The following is a 20,246-nucleotide window of genomic DNA, read 5'->3' on the forward strand; positions in this document are numbered from 1 at the left end:
TAGGCATTGATCAAGAGCCTAAATGTCTGCCTCAGGACTCTGGGTTCCTCTGCAAAGGCAAGTACTTAAAAGATCTGATGTGCTGCCCAAGCTCTTAATGGAATCCAAGCCTGTAATTTATTCCACAATAAGATGACGCAGCAGGATTATTTACAGCATGACATGAAAGCAAATGCCAAAGAAGTGACAATGCAGCACTACAAAGTTGTTGTATTGATTCTATAATATAAACTGCCTCATTCAACAGCCTCAGGCTGACTGAATATTTCAGTGTTGCACATCTCTTCAGTTTCACATCTAATGTGTTTCTTGAGTAAACAAGTGATGCTTGGGAAAGCCTTTCTCCCTTATAAACAAAATAAGACATGGGTTCCCAAAGAAAGCTCAGCAGCAATCAATTGGAGATTTTAAAATGAACTGAGGCATAAAACATATCTTCGAAATAATTCTGTCATAGCCTGTTGGGTTAATTTCACTGAATTTAAAGGAGGTATTTTTTTTCTAAATATAATGCCACTAGTGCCAAAAAAAAGTTATTGAAGATCCTCTGATACTGAAAGAAAATGAAGATTCAAAATGGCAGTGTTCAGACAGCACTGGGATTTTGTTGTGCTACTGCTCTATGCAAACAACCAAGAACTTAACAACAGGTTCCAGAAAAGCTGTAAGCAAAGTGTTGCTGGATGTTTCAGCATGTTTCTCTATCGCTTTTGTGTAATGGTGTCACATAGTTTTGAGAGCCAATTACCAGCAACGACCTTGTTTGCAGATTGTGACTGGGGGTGAGACAAGTAGGTGTCCACCTTAACAGCGCACTGGAGGAACAAGGTCTTGTCTAGGAAATAGTCAAGGTGTGTGTGTCATGCCATCCATGCGTATAACAGCTGTGAGAGTGTCTCTGCCATCCAAGCAGATACCATGGGCACTAAAAGCACTTTTTGAGATTAAAGCTGTTATTCGCAACCCTCTCTGCAAGCAGAGAGAAGAGGCTGTATAGTTAGACACTATTACATCATGCCACCAAGTCCACACATGATGGAGATAGCCATCTGTAATGGGAAGAAAATTTTCTTCATAGACTTTCTGGCTAATTTTTTTTTCTGTTCTTGGCAAAAGTGTTTATATTACAGGTAGTTAGACCTCTCAGAACTTAAACACAAGTATTTGCATATTCAGATCAGCCTGGGGTATGCAATGTACAGAACTACTGGATAACATGACCATAGACAAAGCATGACCCAGACAAAATCATCAGGAGTGAAACGTTTTAAATTAAGCTCTGTTTAAGGCTTGATTTGTAAGAGATGCTGAAAGCTCAGATAATACATCCCAATATTAATTGTTTAACTGAAAAATTTCGATCTACCTCTGTCCACAGAATGCGATTGATGATACATACAGAAAATCTCAAAACTTTGGATCACAAGCATGCTATATAAATGTCAGCTATTATCATGACCACATCTTAAACTGGCTTGACACTGTGTGAATAGCAGATTACACATTACCAGAAAAAAAAACCTTACAAAGGAAAGACTCAGCAGTGTCTAGAAAAGAGTACAGGTAAAACACTAAATTCCTCATGGTCTAGCAGCTAACTACATCTTAGACTCCAGCATCTGGAGAGCAAATTGCCCCAGAACCAGAACTGACATTAAAACATGAACAGAATAGAGATTCCAAACTTTGTGCAATTTATGGAATCTTTTCTGGTTTTATTTTAATGTTGAAGCATTTTAAATGCTTCATTTTTTACAATCAGTCCACTTGGCAAGGCTTTGTTTGGTTGCTTTTTAATGAACAACAGTTGAAAGTTCTCTCTTTTCTTTTTTTTTTTTCCCCCCTTACTCCCACACCATGCTTCTTCTAATTGCCGTTGATTAAGAAACAGCTTGCCAATTAACCCTGATAGTGTAGTCATCAGTTTGATAGCATTGCCTGTCACCCAAAAGGTAGGGAGAAATTACCGTTAGTTTCAGTCAATTAGCAAGGGGCTGGCAGAGCTCACAATTGCCTAAAAGCTAAATGTTCCAGAACCACTGAGATAAATTATTGAATCAGTTAGAACACATGATGGGATCTTTTAAGCATATTTAAAGCTAGCAAACAAACTTTCAGCTGTTATAGACTCAAAAGTTAGCAAGAGGAGAAAGAGTAGTATGGTTGTTTGGGGTTTTTTTTAAGCTATTGGAGTTTGTTCTGTTTTAGTCTGCCATTAGCATTAGATAATTAAAGGCTAGTATTAACTTAAAGGAAAAAAACTTCTGGTAAAGATTAAGACTTAAAATGACTCTCCTTCCAGAGTGGTTAACTTTTTTAAAAGGCAAAGAGGTTGTTATTGCTAATGCTATAATTGCAATATTGACAATTGGTGGGCAGCAACTTTTCTCTTTTTTTACATTCAGCTGTCCCTGTCATGTTGGGCAGAACCTTATCTATGGGCTAGCTTTCCTAGGAGTTCCTGCGCTGATCCTTCTTGTTGTTGGCTATGCCCTGAATAACCAGACTTGGAGGCTGGTTACAGGCAAAAGCTCTCCTTTTCAGGATGAGACTACACCAAACCGGTTACTGCAGTGCAAACTGATCTGCTTCGTCTTGTGCAGCATCACTGGGAGAGCCCTGGTTGCTCCAGTAACGTGGCTAGCAGTGACCCTAATAAATGGCTCATACTATGTCTGTGCCATGAGTGAGTATGTCTCTGTGCATTATTATGGAGCTAATCCTAATGTGACTGCTAGCGAACGCCAAAGGATATTGGCTGAATTTCCATGCAGTCAGTTAGTTCCTCCGGAGCTGACCCGGGCAAGAGATGAAGTGATTCTCCTACTTCGATACCAGTCACAAGTGAGTAGCTCATGTTGCCTCTGTTGCCTGCAGACCTGATGATGAGAACTGGAGTTAATTCAGCAGGCAAAATGTTAGGATAAAACAGGATCGGTATCTTTGGCCTTGAGTGCCAAATCTCTGTGTGTTTCGAAGCCTGCTTTGTTCCTGTAAATGGAACTGGACTTTAGGTATATGAATTACTATGTCTGGTTGACCCATATGTTAACTGCTACTGGAGGATATATTCTTCCTTGTGTAGTATCTTGAAAAATACTGTCAAGTAAGACAGATGAAAGTTCAAGAGCTGGGGAGGGTATGAAGCTTCTGCATTCAGGTGTAAGAAACATGATACTGAGGCCCAGGATGCAAGAGCTCCATGTGAACCAAATTAAAATCCTGTTTTAATTCCAAATTCTCAATTCTAAAAGCTTACATATTGGGTAAATAATAGGGGGAACATTAAGTTGTCACTTCAGAGAAAATTGGTTTTAAAAAGGCTATAAGCTAACATAGGCTTGGAATTAGATTGCTTCTGTTCTCACAATAGCTGTGGAGGCAAAATCTTTAAATTGTACAACAGAACTTCCTTAGACTTGACAGAAAGAAGTGACTTTACTACATGGCTACCTTCAGTAGGCAGGGACTGGGTTTGATGGCAAGAGACCCTTACCAGGCCTATACCTTAACCTTGTTATTCAGGAAAAGCAAGGAAAGATCATCTTATGGAGTTTCTAATGCTCAGAAGTTACCACTGTATTTTCAGCTATAACAGTTTTATTTTTTCTTTTTCTTTGTAAGGTGGCTGGCTGGCTTCTCATTGCTGTGGTAGTCATCACTGTGTTCCTGTCTTACTGTCTGGCAAGCTGTTTCTCCCCACTCAGCTTTCTACATTTCAGATACTGGAGCAGCTACGTCCATAATGAGCAGACACTCTTTGATGAAGCGACAGACCAGCACTCCAGGCTCTATGCCATGCAGCACGTAAGGAAGTTCTTTGGCTTTGTCCCAGGGAGTGAAAATGTAAAGGAAATACGTATCCCCTCTCTCCGAGAGTGGCAAGCCATTTCTGGACTGGCCTTTCTAAAACGAGTGGATGAGGAGCACTACGACTACAGCCTCCTCCATGACTGGGCACTCAAGGAGACTGTGAATGGAAAATACCTGAAGACGGATGAAGACCCTGTGATCAGAACACAGCCCTGAGGGTCCAAGCCCCCGCTGACACCTTGCAGAAAAGCAGGAATGCTCCACATCAGGCCTGAGCTGCTCTGAAACTTCCCAATGCCTTATTACATTAATATATAAAGTGTGTGAGCAAGTACATCTTGTTATTGTAGTCCTTTAGCACATGCTTGCAGATGTCTTTCCTGATGGTGTCTGACTCCTGTGGGATGGGATGGTCTACGTCTAGATTAGGGTGAGCTCTTTCAAGCTGCAGCTCTCTGCTTTCTAATAGTTGTGTTAAAAGGTTGAGTATGTACTGGGAGGAAAAGCTATTCCCAAATGCTTTTACCTTCCTCCCATTAAAAAAATCTTGAAAAATTAATAGCTAGACTTTGATTGGATCCTATGAGTCAGCCCATTCTGTACAGAGCAAAAGTAGATATCCAGCTTTATCTTAGTGACCCCTAGCAGAAGTGCCTTATTTCTCCTCTTCCACATCTTCATTGTATTATGTGGATAAAATATACTGAGCTAACTACGAGCTAAGTCTGTGGCTACAGCAGCATGGAAGAAACATAAGGGGGAACTTCAGCAACAAAGGCTGAGTCTAGATACAGTGATGAGAACTTTCAATTCTGGTAATGAGATAAAATGACCACTGAGAGGCACAGGATGAGGGGGGCAGCTATATGAACAAACACTTTACACGTGAAAAACTGAGTTCAAATGTATTGTTAAAAGCACTAGCAAGGTCTGTCTCCTATTCCTTCTATCTACTTCAAAATCTCTTGGGTGTTTGTGTGCTTACCTGCTGTACAAATAGCAAATCAGGATAGGAAACAAATCTCACTGTACAGTAAGGTTTGATTTGCCTGTGAAAAACTTATGGGCACAGTTGTACCACTATTACTGTGATTAAAACTACAGAATTTAGTGAAAGAAGGCTTAATTATGGTTTTGTGTTAATTCAGTGTGGCATGATGTGATGTTACTGCACCTCCTCTCCTCTCTAACTCCCTGTGCAGATGTTTCTAAGGGGGACACACACACAGACATAGCATAGTTCATCCTAATGCTTCCTGTACTGCCTTGCTGTGTACACATGGACAGACAGGTGTGTGCTACAAAGCCATATGCTGTATTATAGGATGCTATCTGCTGTTAATAAATGACCCCAGAGTGTTGAAGTGAAAGAATATAATTTAGTACATTTTACTAGAAAATGCAGGAGCCAGAAGTTAAACTGCAGATCTTGGTGAAAGTGTTTGGTCTTGAAGATTAAACTTCTGAACAAAAGTAAGCACTTCAGCAAATGTAAACAATGTATGTGCTGAATAACTGGAGAATGATGCATATTTTACATATGTGATCAAATTCTTACAAATTCCCACCTATGTATTTAGCCTGAATCCTAAACTTTCACATATGTGCTGGGTTAACCCTGGCTGGATGCCAGGTGCCCACCAGAGCTGCTGTATCTTCCCCTGTTTTATAGTACCAATATAAAATGATGCAATATTTGCAGCTAAGAGAAAGAGCGAGCTGTCAAATTCTTTTAACTTCTTGGTAAACTAACTTCTAAATGAAACTTCATGTTTCACTATTTTGTCCCAGTTACTATTTGCACTGTACATTCTTTTATAGTTTATAATTTAAAATGCTGAGTGGAAGTACTAGCTCTATCTGTCATTGTGAAGTCAGCGTGACAATCTACAAATAGACTATCACCTTGTTAGTGTATATTAATTCATAGTACTAAATACAGCTGTAGTACTGTAGTTGATTTGGTGCATTTTCCTTCCTCTGTTCCCTGAAACACATCATGGATTGGTAGTGGAGGCACAGCTTTCAAAGGAATTCATGATTACAGAAAAATCAATGAGTTGTTACTGAATAGTCTAACTGTGCCTGCTAAAACCCGAGTCATCTTACCCCAATTTAAAATGGCAGTTTGATCAATTGAAGTGAAAATTATTCTGTCCATGGAAAAAGTTTTCTGGAAACTCTGAGCTTGCAAAATGCACCTGAGGAAAAAGTGCTGGCTATACCCCCAGGAAACTGATGCACCTTAAAACTACTCTGTGTACTGAGTACCCATCAGGGTTTGCTGCTGCTTAACCCTCAACAGTCTTAAATTCATCCTTGCAGGTAACCCCCAAGTATGGGAGCTCCCAATGTTGCTAGCCTTGACCACTCCTGTTCTGTATTTACATAATGCTACCGTTTATGCGATGGAACTTCTGAAACCACTGTGAACGTTTCCTGGAAAGTTTGCAGGTGTTTTTAAACTCCAGGCTGTTACACCAACTCATTTTTTTCCAGCTGCTTCAAATGAACTTCCAGTTTCACGCTGAGACGGCATTCGGCTGCCTTCGTAGCACTCTTGTGCTATTCCTCAGGCAACAGTTTTGAAGCCCCTTCGGTTTGCTGCCGTCTGTAAATTTTCAATGAAAGAATGCCGAATAGCTAATACCTGCCTAACCGTCATCGCACTTTTTACAGTCACTCTGAAGGCTGCCTGCCTCTTCAGGTGGGAGCCCAGGCACCTTCAGAAGCCAAAGTAACGGAGCCCGACTACCTCCCGTACTGAGAACGCTGCTGCTCCCCGCGCGGGGAGAGGGCAGCCAGAGCAGCTGTGGCGCAGATGATGAAGGGTGGGCTTGCTTCCCACGGGCCAGCTGCAGCTGGGGCGGCACCGCCCGGCCGTTCTGCCCCCAGAGCTGAGCGCCAAGCACCAGCTGCTGGAATGGACCGACCAGCGGGCGCCGCACTTGACCGCGCTTTGTGAAGGCAACCGACAATCAGCACGGCTCGCCGCCTCTCCCTGCCCCCAAAAGCGCTTTTCTGCTGCGCAGCTCCCGCGCGGCCGCCGCCCCGCCTCCCGCCGCCTTCCTCCCCTTCAGCCCAAAGGCATCCACCGCCGATCGAGGCGGGGGGGCGGCGCTAGGCATGTCCAGCCGATGCTGGAGGGGGAGCGCGCACGCGCGGGCCGGCAGTGGGTGGCGGGGGTCGCGTCGCGGGCGGCCCATGGCCCTTGGTGGTGGCGGCGGCGGCGGGCGACGATGACCGACTACAGCGAGGAGCAGCGCAACGAGCTGGAGGCCTTGGAGTCCATCTACCCGGACTCGTTCACGGGTGAGCCGCGGCGGGGCCCGCGCCTCGCTCCGCCGCGCGGCCGCGGCGAGCCGGTACGAGGGAGGAGCGGGAGGCCCCACCAGGCGGCGGCCGCCTCCTCGCTGTTAGCTGCACGGGTTGAATATTTTTCTGTTTGTTTTTTTGTTGTTGTTGGTTTTTGGTGTGGTGGGTTGTTTTTTGTTTTTTTTTTTGCTTTTCCCTAGGCGGGAAACTCCAGGCGCTTGACGGCGCGTCTCGGCGCCGGTCTGTGCTGGTGGCGTGGGCGGTGCCCGCCTCAGCAGCCGTTCTCGCCGTGGCACAGCGGCCCGCCGTGCGAGCCCGAGCTGTGGCTGGTGGAAGGATGCTCTTTCGCGAAACCTGTCAAAAGATGTGACCCTAGGTGGAAATCGGGGAATGGGCTTGCATGCCGACCGGTTTTTCTTTCTGGGAACAGCTTCTTGAAACCGTGAGGCACAGGATATTTTGGGGTACTTAAGGATGCTGGTTCCTCTGTAAGTGCATTGCCAGAATCTGGCTTATTCCATTGCAGACCTATGGTGGAACAAAGGCAAGCTTTAATTCCAGGTGCAGTGTGTTATATTGCTAAAACATTAGTATGATAGATACATTGCTTCGTCAGAGTTTAGGACTTCTTAGTTACCATCAAACAATTAAGAGTATCAACCATGCTAGCTAATCCAGCGTGATTTATAGTGCTCAGCAGCCAAATAATTTTAACAGTGAAAAAACCCGTGCATTTTCTTGTTTCCTTCCTGCACAGTATCTACTCTGCCCAAGGTCCTGCAGCATCTTACTTGGCAGTAGCTTCACCACACCAACATCTGCCAGTACATTTGCCCATTGCTTTAATCTGAAAATCTTTTAGGTTCTTCAGTTTTATGTTAAAGGTATATTAATTCATCTCTGGTAGTTAGGGATGCTGAATCACTGATACTCATAGAAGTAATATACCTTCATATAGTCTCTACTCTGATGCTTACTCTGAGTTACTACTGTTCATTCATGTGATGCTTTTATGCCCAAAAGAAGAAGGAGAAAAGGTGGTGGTAGTACTAGTAGTATATTAGCAATTAATACAGTGAGAGCATATGTAGTAGATTGGGCATAGGTTATAACAGTGATACACAGCAGTCCTTATCTGAGGATATGGTCTACAGCCCACAGTTGTGTGATGAGGTTTCTAGTCTGTGAAATTTTAGATCACAGGGCTTGCATTTTGTGCGTGTCTGTAGAGCCACCCATTGCCTGTCTTCTAGCTGCCTCATTTGTGCAATTTTATTCTAGTACGTTACTTGGGTAGTACATTCTTGAAGGAAAGCACCATGTATTCCTTTGTTGTTTTAAGAAGCATTTGTTACATTAAGCTGTCCTAAATATAGAAATAGGTGGCCACATACTGTAAAAATAGTCCAGGGTCAAGAGTGCACCAAATGCTCATCATACATGTCTAGTGCAATAAAGCAAATCAGTTTTGGGAGCTTTCTGCACACATTCAGTGCCCTAACATAAGTCATTTGGGGGTAGGTAGATTTGTACTTTTTCGAAAAGTGAAACTTCCGAAAGAGAAACTTCTTGGTGGTGTTGGATGTTATGTGCTCTCATTCAAAGAGCACTCTGAACATCACATGATATGGAAAGTGGCTGTTAATTGAAAAGGGGTAAAATTGATAGGGTAGTAAGGCCTTTAACAATGTTTCAAGAGCTTCCTTGCTTAATTACTCCTTGAGAAGTTCAGTTTTAATGATATGAAGAAATAGTTGTCTGATTTAATGGATCTTTCTCTGTCCCTTTTTTTTTCCTTTAAATAGTATTGTCAGAAAAGCCAACAACTTTCACAATCACTGTGACATCTGAAGCAGGAGAAAATGATGAAAGTAAGTTGATCGTGTCTTAAACATATATAGGATGAGTTTCTGTGTAAGCCTAATTCTATCACCAACACATCCACTTCAGTCCTCTTAGGGGCCTAATCCAGCAGATACTACTCAGGAAACATAGTTCAGGGATTCTGGTGATCTGTGTTTAGTTTACAGAAATGTTGAGCTCTCTTCACTAGGGCTACTTTCTGACATGCTACATATCAAATGCTTTGTAGCGTAGCTTAAAAAAGTATGGGTTGTCATCATCCCCACAGGATCTTACAGCCATGTGGTGAGGTGTGGTTTTGGTTTTTTTTAGCAACTGTACATATACCAGCCACATGGGAGAGTTGGGTGTGTATTGTGAGGATGCAGCCCTTAAGGAGCAGTTCCAGAGCAACAAGCTCTGGGTCCCCAGTCCCTGTGTATTTGTTGGGTATCAGTGGTTGCATGGGCTTTTGCTCCAACTAAGTTTGAGAGCTGCTCTTCTGGGTTAAAGTATCGGAAGAAAGAAACTGGTGCTGTCTCCCTCAGCTTTAAAGGAGTGAGTCCTGCTCGGAGCAGGTGTCTGTGTTGAAGAGACTGCTGGGCTGCCAGGACTGTGAGTCTGGAACTCAAGGAAGTCTTCTATCTGGTACTCTGGCAGGATGCATGAAAGGAACCAGATTCTCTTTTGCCTTGTTTCCGTATTATCCTAGCTCTGGGTGCCTTCAGGTTGAATGCATTCTCCTTAGGCAGTTCTCTGCTTAGTAACTTCTAAGTTACTAACATCTGCTGGGTGTTCTGTCCTTGTCATATGATTTATGTGGAGCCCTGGTATCCAACAGAGAGGTTGATACTCCAGCCAGACACACAGAATTTAAAGCATTGATATACTGAGGTTCTCTCTAGATCTGTTGTTAGGACTCTTCCTCATTTTCTCCAGCTTTAAGTGGAATGTGAGGGGGGAGGGAAAGATTACTGCTGTATTACCCACTGTACCACGGAAGGTTTTCCAGTCTTTGTGAAGACCTTTCAGACATTAATAGCCTGTGACAGTTTATGTAAGTTTAAACTTTGTCTTAATTTCTCAGAACTCTTGCACGTAAAACTGTTCATATAGTTTTAACATCTGTGTAAGATGACTGTTCCTTTAAGGTAATAATATTTTATATTTTAAAATATTTAGGCTGCTGATGCATTAGAAAAATACGCAACTAAATTTATATAGAGTTATTACCATAAGAATATGTGTTTTTTATCTTGTAGCTGTCCAAACAACCCTTAAATTTACCTATAGAGAAAAATATCCTGATGAAACTCCACTTTATGAAATTGTCTCACAGGAGAATCTTGACGATAATGATGTCACAGACATAATAAAACTACTAGAACAACAGGTAAGGAAAATGGAATATCTCAGTTCAGATTGATACCACTCCACACTTAAGCCAGAATTTCTCTTTCACATCAGTTGTTTTCTGACACATGTGCTACTGATTTGAAATCTATTCCATACTGTAGGGACTGGCTTTGAGGTTTGAGTTCGTGAATGATATTATTGAGGTAAATTATGTTAATGAGGTAAAATACAGAGCTAATTCAATATACACGGGTGTGATAATGAAATGGCAGTCCTTTAGGGCTTCCCTTCTCTTGCAGTTCTAGCTTACGGTGAATTTGTTTTAACTGTGTATATATAGTATTTGTGGAAATAAGTGACTTTAATTTTATTTGGAAAGATTAAAAAATGCTACATTGATTCGTGATTCTTTTAAATAACTATGTGGGGAGGGATCTCTTAAACCTTTGGGATCAGTGAGAGTGCATTGTTAAAGAATGAGAGGGAAACACTTCCTTGGTTTCAGGAATTCTTGTCAAGACCTCCCTGCCTTAAAATTACCATAATACTTTCAGTAGGCATTTTTTCAGGAATAAGCCATTTTGGAGAGATGTTCTGGGTGACTGTTGTCTCATGATTTATGATACTCAAATTCTGGAGTTGTATTCATGTTATAGGTTTTGTTCATGAAAAAGCCTTCCGGATGTCTGGATATCAAGATATGTTGATATCCAGACATCCAGAAGGCTTTTTCATTCTTCATCATCCAGATGTTGATAGCCTGAGCACAGGTGTTCAACATTGGTGTTCTGCTGCACACCCATTTGTGGAGGGGTAATTTAACTGGATTAACTGGCCAATTGACTTGAATTTTACCCTGAGCTCTTGAGACTGGTGCAGAGTTCTTTATCTGCATTTGCACAGCATACTGCTTTCTAAACATTAGCATTCAGGTGCTAAAGCTTGGAAGTTCTACTCTTTGAAGTTGCCTTCTTTGTGTTGTAGGCAGAAGAAAATTTAGGAATGGTAATGATCTTCACTCTAGTCTCAGCAGTACAGGAGAAATTAAATGAAATAGTGGATCAAATAAAAACACGAAGAGAAGAGGAAAAGAAACAGAAAGAAAGAGAAGCAGAAGAAGAGGAGAAAGTATGTAAAATAATGTTTTCAACTAAAAATTCCCTGCTTTTTTTAACTGTGTGGGTTTGATGCAGGAGCAATTCTCAGTTACAGTGGGAGAGGAACATCTATCCCAAAGTTGATACAATTAAAATTTAAGGACTAGAAGATTCTGTAGTGCACTTAAGCAATTATTTTTTTTTCCCCTGTTTTCTAAAGCAGTCTTTTCAGAGATGTGTTGCATGTTCACAATCCCTTCTAGCATTACTTCCTAAGGCAGAGGCAGGGATTTTTCCTTAATGAATTCAAAGTTGCTGTAGCCAGTTTTTTGCTTCAAGAGGCAAGAGGGGATGGGGAGCAAAACTGGCTAGAATATGGCATGCTGCACACAGGCTGCATGGTCTGAGGAAGCATCTCTTCCTTGGTAGGCCAAGTGGAAGCAGTGGGACCACTTCTTCAAAAGGGATTTGTCCTTTCTGCACGTGTCCTTTCTCCTAGCCACTATGAAATAGTTTTTCCATCCATGGAATGTGCTGTGGTTAAGTCCGACTACTGCATCTTCACTTTCTTCCTCAGAAATAGCTAGAGGGCGATGGGACTTGGAAGGTTCAGTATTTCTGAAAATGGCAGAAAAGTAACTGGAAGAAAATAATTATTTTTCTGACTCAACAAGATAGAAGGGTTAATGCATTTTAATGGAAAATATTTCAGTGTAGATTGCACTTAAGAGTTGATAAGAAGTGCTGCCTACTGATGGGTAGTTGCTAACTACTGCACTGTAGGTCCAAAAGTAGTACAGAAGGTTTTTCCATAAGAATTTCCACCTCAGTACAGCACTCTGAAGGGAGAGTCCCATGACAAAAAACAGTAAGAATGTGTTCTTTGTATATTCAGGGTTAGAATTAATTTCTCGGAATACTTCACAGCAAGCAGTGCTTCTGAAATGTTGTAATTTAAATAACTAAGAGAACACTCACTTTCACTGGTAGCTTTGCAAGTTGTGTTTGCAGCCTTGTTTTCTGTTCTTTCAGCAACGTTTTCATGGCACTCCTGTTACCATTGAGAATTTCTTAAATTGGAAAGCAAAGTTTGATGCAGAACTCCTAGAAATAAAAAGGAAAAAGATGAAAGAAGAAGAACAAGCAGGCAAAAATAAATTAAGCGGTATGATTTAAAACTGGTCCTGAAGTTTTTGCAATGTTACCCACTATAACAGCAAGCCTAAAAGTAATTTTTACACTGAAAGATGGTAATCAATAAACTTGTAGTGCAGTGTTTGATTATTGTCCTCCATGTCACGTGAAGTCTTTCTGAGTGCTGATTTTGGGCTAAATACAAAGCTAATAGATTCGGGATTTCTGCTGAAGTCATTAAGGTTCCCAAACTGTGTGTTTAAGCTGCTTCAGTTTTGTGCCAGACAGTATACAAAAATGGGACCTCTACTGACAAGCATTGTGCTGGCAGAAATAGTTGGGGTTTGTTAAACAACAGAAAATTGACATCGGACAGTTTATCGATCTGGCCTTTATTGCACTGGATCGTAGTTACTTCAGATTATTCCAGCGTATGTATGAGTTTGGGATGCTGTTGCTAGACTCAAGTGACACAGGCTGGCTGCTGCATATGGCAAGCTTACAATGACTAGTGAAAATGGCTCTCATATTTTGGGGAAGAGCTTGTCATAGCAGTGGTTCTGGGCCCTGTATTTTGCAGATCATTTTGTCCAGTAGAAAGCAAACTCTGTATCCAGTGGGCAAAATGTGGAAGAAATTACTTTCCTTGTGAGAACCTGTAGATAAGAATTAAATGTTGAGCATTCTTCACATTCCCCATGACTTAACTTTGGACTGATTCTCCTGTGACGTTGGATCTACTTTTTAACCTGATTACCTGAGAAAACACGATCAGTGTGATTATACTGTATCACTGTTATCTTTTCTCCTCCCTTCTGAAGGCTTTTGAAACTTTTGGCTAGTTTCGTTTTGATGAAATCTGACAGAGAGATGGAAATTTTAATGGTAATAAGTTTCTTGAAAAGCTCTACAGGACAGGGAACGTGCTTGATTCCCCTCTGAAGGGAATGCATTTGGGAATATGCAAAGATGAGATAGTAGAAATCCGCTTCTTCTAGTTTTCCTGTTCTTAAAATTATTGTTAGCATGCTGTGTCTTTCTTCCTCTATACAAGTCTAGATTATAAAAGCTCCCTTGTACAAAACTAAAAATAGACTTATTCTCAGATGTCATGAGTGTAACCCCAGTAGAAGAAAAGGCATCTTAAATGTTTTATCATGAACACCAACCAGTCTTGTGAGCAGAAGCTTGCATAAGCAGTGCAAATGTAGATGGAAGATGCGTAGTTTATGTGGAAAAAGTCCTGAGCTTTTCTTCCCCTACCTCCCAGCTGGAAAGGCTTCACTTTGCCTTGTGTGATGTTTCCTTCACAGATGTGTGTGTGTGTGTATAGAAGCTGGTGATTTGTGTGTAGATCCAAGTTGCTTTTTGAATGGGGAGAATACGTAGAAAAATATGGAGGAGGCAGCTAATTTCCCTTCCAGTTCCCACAGAAAATTTCTTGTGAAATTCAAGATGATCACTAAAGCATTATGGGCTGAGCAAGGCCTGTGGATCAGTATTGTGTAGATTTTCCCACCCCACCACTACTGAAGTCTTGGTAACATTACAGTGACTATAAGAAACAGTGTCCCATTTCACATTAAGAGGAGGAAGCCTGTTGGTGTGGAAGAATCCTGAATCGGTAGTCAAAAAATCAGAATGGGGAATTTACAGAAATGAGCAGCTTAAAAAAGAAGACTGCTCAAAAAGCCTGAAATAAATGTGCAAACTATTGTTGCCTTAGGTTGATAATTATTTCAGAAATCTACTTGCTTATATATTGTTTTTTATTTTATTTCTAGGTAAACAGCTGTTTGAAATGGATCACAACCTTGACACCTCTGACATCCAGTTCTTGGAGGAAGGTAAATTTCCTTTCTGTTTCCACAACTGAAAGACAGTGGCTTAAAATAGGTCAGAATTCCTAAGCAAAATCTGTATTATATTTCTGACTTAACATCTTACCTCAGCATCACTTATACATCAGAATAACTTTCTAAGAAGTACTGTTTTGTAGATTGAACAGAAGTGATTTTAATTTCTTTCAAAAACAAACAAACAAAACATTTTCAGGATGCTAAAGCATATTTATTTGCAGTTTTGAACTTGAGTTGATCTTATTTTTATTGCTTCTATTCAAGTATTTGAACTGGAAGCAAAATCAAAACCCAGCAAAACAAAAAACCCACAACCAGGCTCTACCAGGCCCTGCTTCTCCTCTTTTTCTAATAGCCGGCCTTCTTAACTCTGACTTCAGGCACAGATCTTGAAGTTCTGTTTCCTACTTTCTGAACTTCATCACCAACAGTAAACATCTTGCAGGTCAAATTAAATGATGTTTGCCTCTGTGCAACCCAGTTCTTTGTGGTTTTGTCCAGATTTGTCTATTATCTTGCCAAAAATACCTGACCTGGTGCCAGCTGAAAATTTTATAAGCCTGTGGAAAATCTGTTGGAGAGAAATCAAGTAAATGTACTTACAGTCACATATCTGGTTAATTTTCTGTACTGCTTTTTAGTATCCTAGTTTAAAAAATATTTTTAAGTTAAGGCAATTCTTTAATGTAGCTGCATTATCTACTGATATTGCAAAACATGCAGAAGAGAGTCAAGAATTTTCTCTGCAAGTAACAGTTTAAAAATAAAAAAGTTGTTTATGAACATTAGTGAGTATAAACTTGAAATGGCAGTAATGGATGAGCTGAGTTTCTTTTAGTTAGAGGCATAATTTAACCTTCCTCCAAAATGCCTAAAGTGAAGATGGGTTGTTGACAGAACATGTGGCTGTCTCAAGGGAGGAACAGACCTCTGTATTTGGGCTCTGTGTCCAAATGATTTGGGATTCATGTATTAACTTTTAATCCTGTTGCTATCAGTGATTAAAAACTCCTGTTCTTATTGCTGTTTGCATTCTATCATAAATGCACCAGATTAATAATTGCAATTTAATATTACAATACTGTGTAATAAGTAGTACTAATTTTCACAGCTTAAACAGTGTAATGGCATTATCTTTTAGATGGAAACAGAAAGAAAGGCTCTTAGAAATCCAGTGATAGAACCTTATTCAGTGGCCAGGAGATGTCGCTGCTGATACACACAAATAAAATAGTAGACTTCAAGTTTCATCCTTAGGTCTGCAGCATCTCTTTCAGAAGAAAATGTGAAAGCATGCAAAGTTTCATCTTGCTTCTAAAATTTAAATCTGAAAGAAAATGTATGTATGTAGGCATATAAGTCGTGTAAGGGTAGATTTTTAAAATAAACCATATATGTCTCTGTGGCTGTGGTAGTTGTAACTATTCCAGCTGTGAGGTCCTGAGCTCCTACTTTGACACCTGGGAGAAAGGATCTCTTCTTCTGGGAACTATAAATATTAATTTCATTCTCTTAATGGGTTCTGAGGTCCTGTGTGATGTTTTTCTTGACTGAGTTTTGGTATGAGGAAAAAAAGCTTCATTTTAGTCATAAAAAGATAAAATGTGACATTTCCATTTCCATATCTACTTGATATATAAAAAGCCAAGTAAGTTCACAGCTACCTACCTACACTGAAGAATTAATATGAAAAAGTGTTGTGTGTTTTGTTGTTCAGATGTTTTTCTACTTGCATGAAAATAAGTAGTTTTTCTGTTCTTTGCAGCTGGTAACAGCGTGGAGGTTGATGAATCTTTATTCCAAGAAATGGATGATTTAGAGTTGGAGGATGAAGAGGATGACCCTGACTACAACCCTGTTAATTTAGACAGTGATTAGACTTTTTTTGAACTGGCTCTGTCATCAGTATGGACATATGTAAGGAGAGAGGGGCAGGCAGGAAAGCCACAGCATCTGTGGTTTTAGTAATGTGTCTTTTTTTCTTTTTTTTCCAAAGAAAAATAACCAAAATATTTTAAATCCAGGAGAATGGTCTTCTGATGGCTCATCGTAAATAAATTTAATATTACAAATTAAAAATTTGATGAATAGTGATCTGTCTGAAAATGCTATTCTATATTCTCTTATTTTTTCCTTCCCACTTCTGTAATTATCCTTTGAAGAGATGTGACAACGAGCAAAATGGAAAGATGTTACATCAAGTGCTAAATACATCTGCATCTGAAGGCTGAGCAGCTGTTCTGCTACCTTCCACCTGGGATATTATACAGGGGCACCTTTGGTGAATAAAAGGGATCACATACTATGCAGGGATTTTTTTTCTTGTTTTGTTTTTTCTTCTGTGGAATTTTATAACACTTCAAGTCAATTCTGGTGCCCCAGCCTATCAGCTGTAGATAGGCAGCACTAGTCACCTTTTAATAAGGCACAGCCTTGTTAAAGTTTAATGGAAAACACTTCCATACTACTAGAGTAAAATCTTTTGCTGTAGTTGAGGATAATAGTTTAAAAATGACGAGTTCAAGTTTGTAGGAAAAAAAAATCAGAATGAGATGAAGTCCTCTTAAAAAGTTCAGTTGACTTGTTCAGAGAGGGTTGTGGGGGTTTTTTTTGAACTTATGCATCTATGAACTTCCACGGGGGATAAAAAAGCCCACCACCCTAAGAAAATTAATTTGCTTTTGGCAACAGACTGTGTCGAAACACGTATCAGTGGAGTGCAGATTACAGTACCAGGATTTACGGAGTGCTTATAGGTTTGTAACGAATTTAATGGATGTTGTTTTAGAAGCACCTGTTGACAGCCTATAAAGGTTAGCACAACGTATGGTAAAGCTACACAACAACTCGAGGATGTTGACCAGCCTGCAGAGTTGCTTATGGAGGTTACAGCCTGATGTTAGACGACTCCTCCCTTCCCATCTCCAAAAATACCTAAACGCTGCGAGAACTGCAGTGTTTACACATGCTATGTTTGAGGCTGCTTCAGCTGATGACAGTATGGATGAAGGTTTCAAAAGACAGCTCTGGAGAACCACCAGGCACTTCAATGATTAAACACTGTGTGCTGAATTTTAAAATACTGTTAGTAGACTGCCTTAACCGTGCCAGCTTCAGCCTTTGAAGAGGGTTGCACTAAAGTGTCACAGTGCTTAGAGGAATAATAAATCTATGAACTTTAATGTTTGGAAATTCCATGTTCAAAAAGAAATTTAATTCCAGAAATAATTTAATGGTGTATAAGATTCTCTGCTCATATCACTCAAGAACATCTGTTTGGGATGATCTCCTTTAATGTGTTTCAGTAGTCTTTTTGTATTAAAAATGAATGAGTTTCTAGTAGATAAAAATAAATGTTCAAGTACCCTGTAAATACTTTTATAAATTAACCATGTGCCTTTGTTCCTACTGTCCTTTATTTGATCTTTTTAGTTTTGACTACTGTGAACTCTAGACAAGCATCGAGGTTTCAGTGATGATGTTGTATGTTTCAAAGCAATAAGCAGGATCTGTGTTCCAGCAGATTTACCAAATATATTAAAAAATTGTGAGCTAGTGTGATATAGATCTGACTTTTCCAAAGAAATGGTTGGACTAAAAGCCTCATAGTGACTACATTCAGCTTCCTGTGTAGTTGGTAGGATGTTTTAATTTGCTTTTTAGCACTGAATTTAATTTGCTTCTGGTATGTCTCAAATCAGCTGCATAAAAAACATTTAACTCCTAAGGCTGCTTTCTCTTTTCAGCTATGTATCTTTAAAACTGGTGTTTTTTTCATAAAAGGAGTGAATTGGTTCCCTTTAAATCTGGACTGAATCCAAAAATGCTGTGTAGTCTGAAAAATGTGGTAATCTAAGAAAATTTTCCAAGTGGGTTACTAACAAGAATCATTGATGTATGAAACAGTTTCTTGTTAATGGTATTTCTAGATTAATGAGATATTTCTGGTCTGTTTTCCACTAATATATTTATTGGTTTTCATGCAGAGGATGTATAGCTTTAAAATGTTAAAACAATGTCAAACAAGTTAAAACGTGAAAATATGTTTTCACTGCTACATGTTATATTTCAAAGCAGAGGAAATGGTAAGGGTTGAAGTGACAAATATTTGCATAAAGTCTGTTCCTCCAAGTCTCTGGAAAGTTTCAGTGACTCAGACTGAACTTCAGATTTGTTTAGCTTTGTCAGCAATTAACATCTGTGAAATAAAAGGGAATTTGAGAGTAAGCTCGGCTATGTTTGCGTGTTTTAGTTTGCTGAAATGGGCTGAGATAAGGTTTTTTGTTGGAAGGAGTTTAGGTATTTAAAGTTTACTTATGCATTTTGGATTGGATTGAAATCTAATTCATATTAATCTAAAGAAATTCCATCAGTAACTGATGAAATTTTAGTAATTCAAAATCATGCTGCTGACAACCTTGCTTATATCTTACTTTTAACTCTCCTAAGTCCAAAGCGTACACTTATAATGGATGTAGGGAGAGTATTGTGAGTTGCAAACTGTACTGCAACTAGAGCCAGTTTAGTTTGGTCATGCTGAACTGTTTGAATAGTTGGTGCCTGACCTCAATTAAAATTCAGAGGATGGTGCCCACCACGTTTAGATGTTGTAGGAGTGCAGTCTCAACATGCTGCAAAGCCTAGGATTTTGCATCCAAATTATGATTGCATAATGGTCTGCTTTAAAGCAGACAAATCCTAAGGGTTGTATACGTCTTTTTAAATTTTTTTTTGTCTCCTTCCCTTCTTATTTTGGCCAAAAATGGGGAGTTTGAAGTACATTTCCTGGGAGGAGAACCAACTTCCGTCTTTTTCCTAGGAGACATAAACATCAGGCTACCTCCAGTTTTTAAACTGTGTCATTGCCAAAATAAATTCAAAGCTTGTTGGACCAGACAGGTATGCCGTGGCTGGACCCAAGATACTGATAACTTAGATCCCGAGAGAAGGAGCTGTCATGTGAGTGCTGTCTCCCGTGTGGCAGAATCTGACAGGGCCTGAAATACGTTTTTTTAAATTAGCCCTTCAGTGCCTTGCTAGTTGCTTGGAGTAGGAGGGAGAGGGAAGAGCTTTTCAGGTTCAGTTCTTTGACGTAATTGCTTTTATTGCCATGAACTTCATTTTACTTTGTGCTGCATGTTCATGAAATCTGCAGTGGTAGAGTGAGCTGATACCACTGGGCTACAGTGTACAGTGCAGCGTGAGGTTTATGTGGCTTTTATTACTATGCTGGGACTTCCTGTCACTGCAAAGAGTAAAGATCAAGGTTCTACTTGTAATCAGGAGTTCTGTTTGTACTTATGGCAAACTTGGCAAAAGGCCTGTGTTAGGCTTCTGACTGAACTAGTTTTACCTTTTCTGTGGCCAGGGTAAATATGTACAGGTGAAAAGATCAGTGGTCCCCCTGTTCAAACTCAGATGTCAGGGAATGGTTACGTAAGTCACATAAGGGGTTTTTTTGTAACTTAGTTTCTTTGTATCGAGGATGCAGAGTTCCAGATGGAAAGGTGATCTGGCTGTACAGTTGAAGGACATGGAAATACTCTTCTTGTAAACCAGTTGTATGAGGTCACCTTTGCCTAATAGAAGCAGCTAACTGTGCAGTGCATGAAGTAATTCTGTCCAGAAAAAAAGCAGGTAAAATGTATCTGAAGGCTGAAATAGGTGGATTAAAATGAGAAGAGCGAGCTGGTCCCTTAGGACCAGTGAAAGAAGTAAACCATTATGTGAACTGGAAGGATATTTTATATTTCTGAAACAGTTTTATGGGAAAGCCAAGGTTAGATGCTCTTTGTCAAATCAAAATGATTATTTGGAATGGTTTTTAAAT

General features: G+C 40.0%; 2 protein-coding genes across 5 annotated transcripts; both read left to right on the top strand.

Moving 5' to 3' along the window:
• Window positions 1-2,286: 2,286 nt before the first annotated feature.
• Window positions 2,287-4,029, top strand: CALHM4 (calcium homeostasis modulator family member 4). Its single transcript, XM_074899151.1, has 2 exons — window positions 2,287-2,844; window positions 3,625-4,029. The coding sequence occupies exons 1-2, from the start codon at window positions 2,287-2,289 to the stop codon at window positions 4,027-4,029; spliced, it is 963 nt and encodes a 320-aa protein (XP_074755252.1).
• Window positions 4,030-6,971: 2,942 nt separating this feature from the next.
• Window positions 6,972-18,632, top strand: RWDD1 (RWD domain containing 1). 4 transcript variants are annotated; one of them, XM_074896190.1, is made up of 7 exons: window positions 6,972-7,125; window positions 8,934-8,999; window positions 10,233-10,363; window positions 11,311-11,454; window positions 12,456-12,588; window positions 14,342-14,404; window positions 16,182-18,632. In XM_074896190.1, the coding sequence occupies exons 1-7, from the start codon at window positions 7,053-7,055 to the stop codon at window positions 16,292-16,294; spliced, it is 723 nt and encodes a 240-aa protein (XP_074752291.1). In that variant the 5' UTR covers window positions 6,972-7,052; the 3' UTR covers window positions 16,295-18,632. The 4 variants fall into 4 exon arrangements, with proteins under 4 accessions (XP_074752291.1, XP_074752289.1, XP_074752287.1 ...); XM_074896188.1 differs by having other exon boundaries at window positions 7,064-7,178; XM_074896186.1 differs by having other exon boundaries at window positions 7,064-7,178; window positions 10,310-10,363.
• Window positions 18,633-20,246: the final 1,614 nt, after the last annotated feature.

Source organism: Athene noctua, chromosome 1 (genome assembly GCF_965140245.1).
Source record: "Athene noctua chromosome 1, bAthNoc1.hap1.1, whole genome shotgun sequence".
In the NCBI taxonomy this organism is placed as follows: Eukaryota; Metazoa; Chordata; class Aves; order Strigiformes; family Strigidae; genus Athene; species Athene noctua.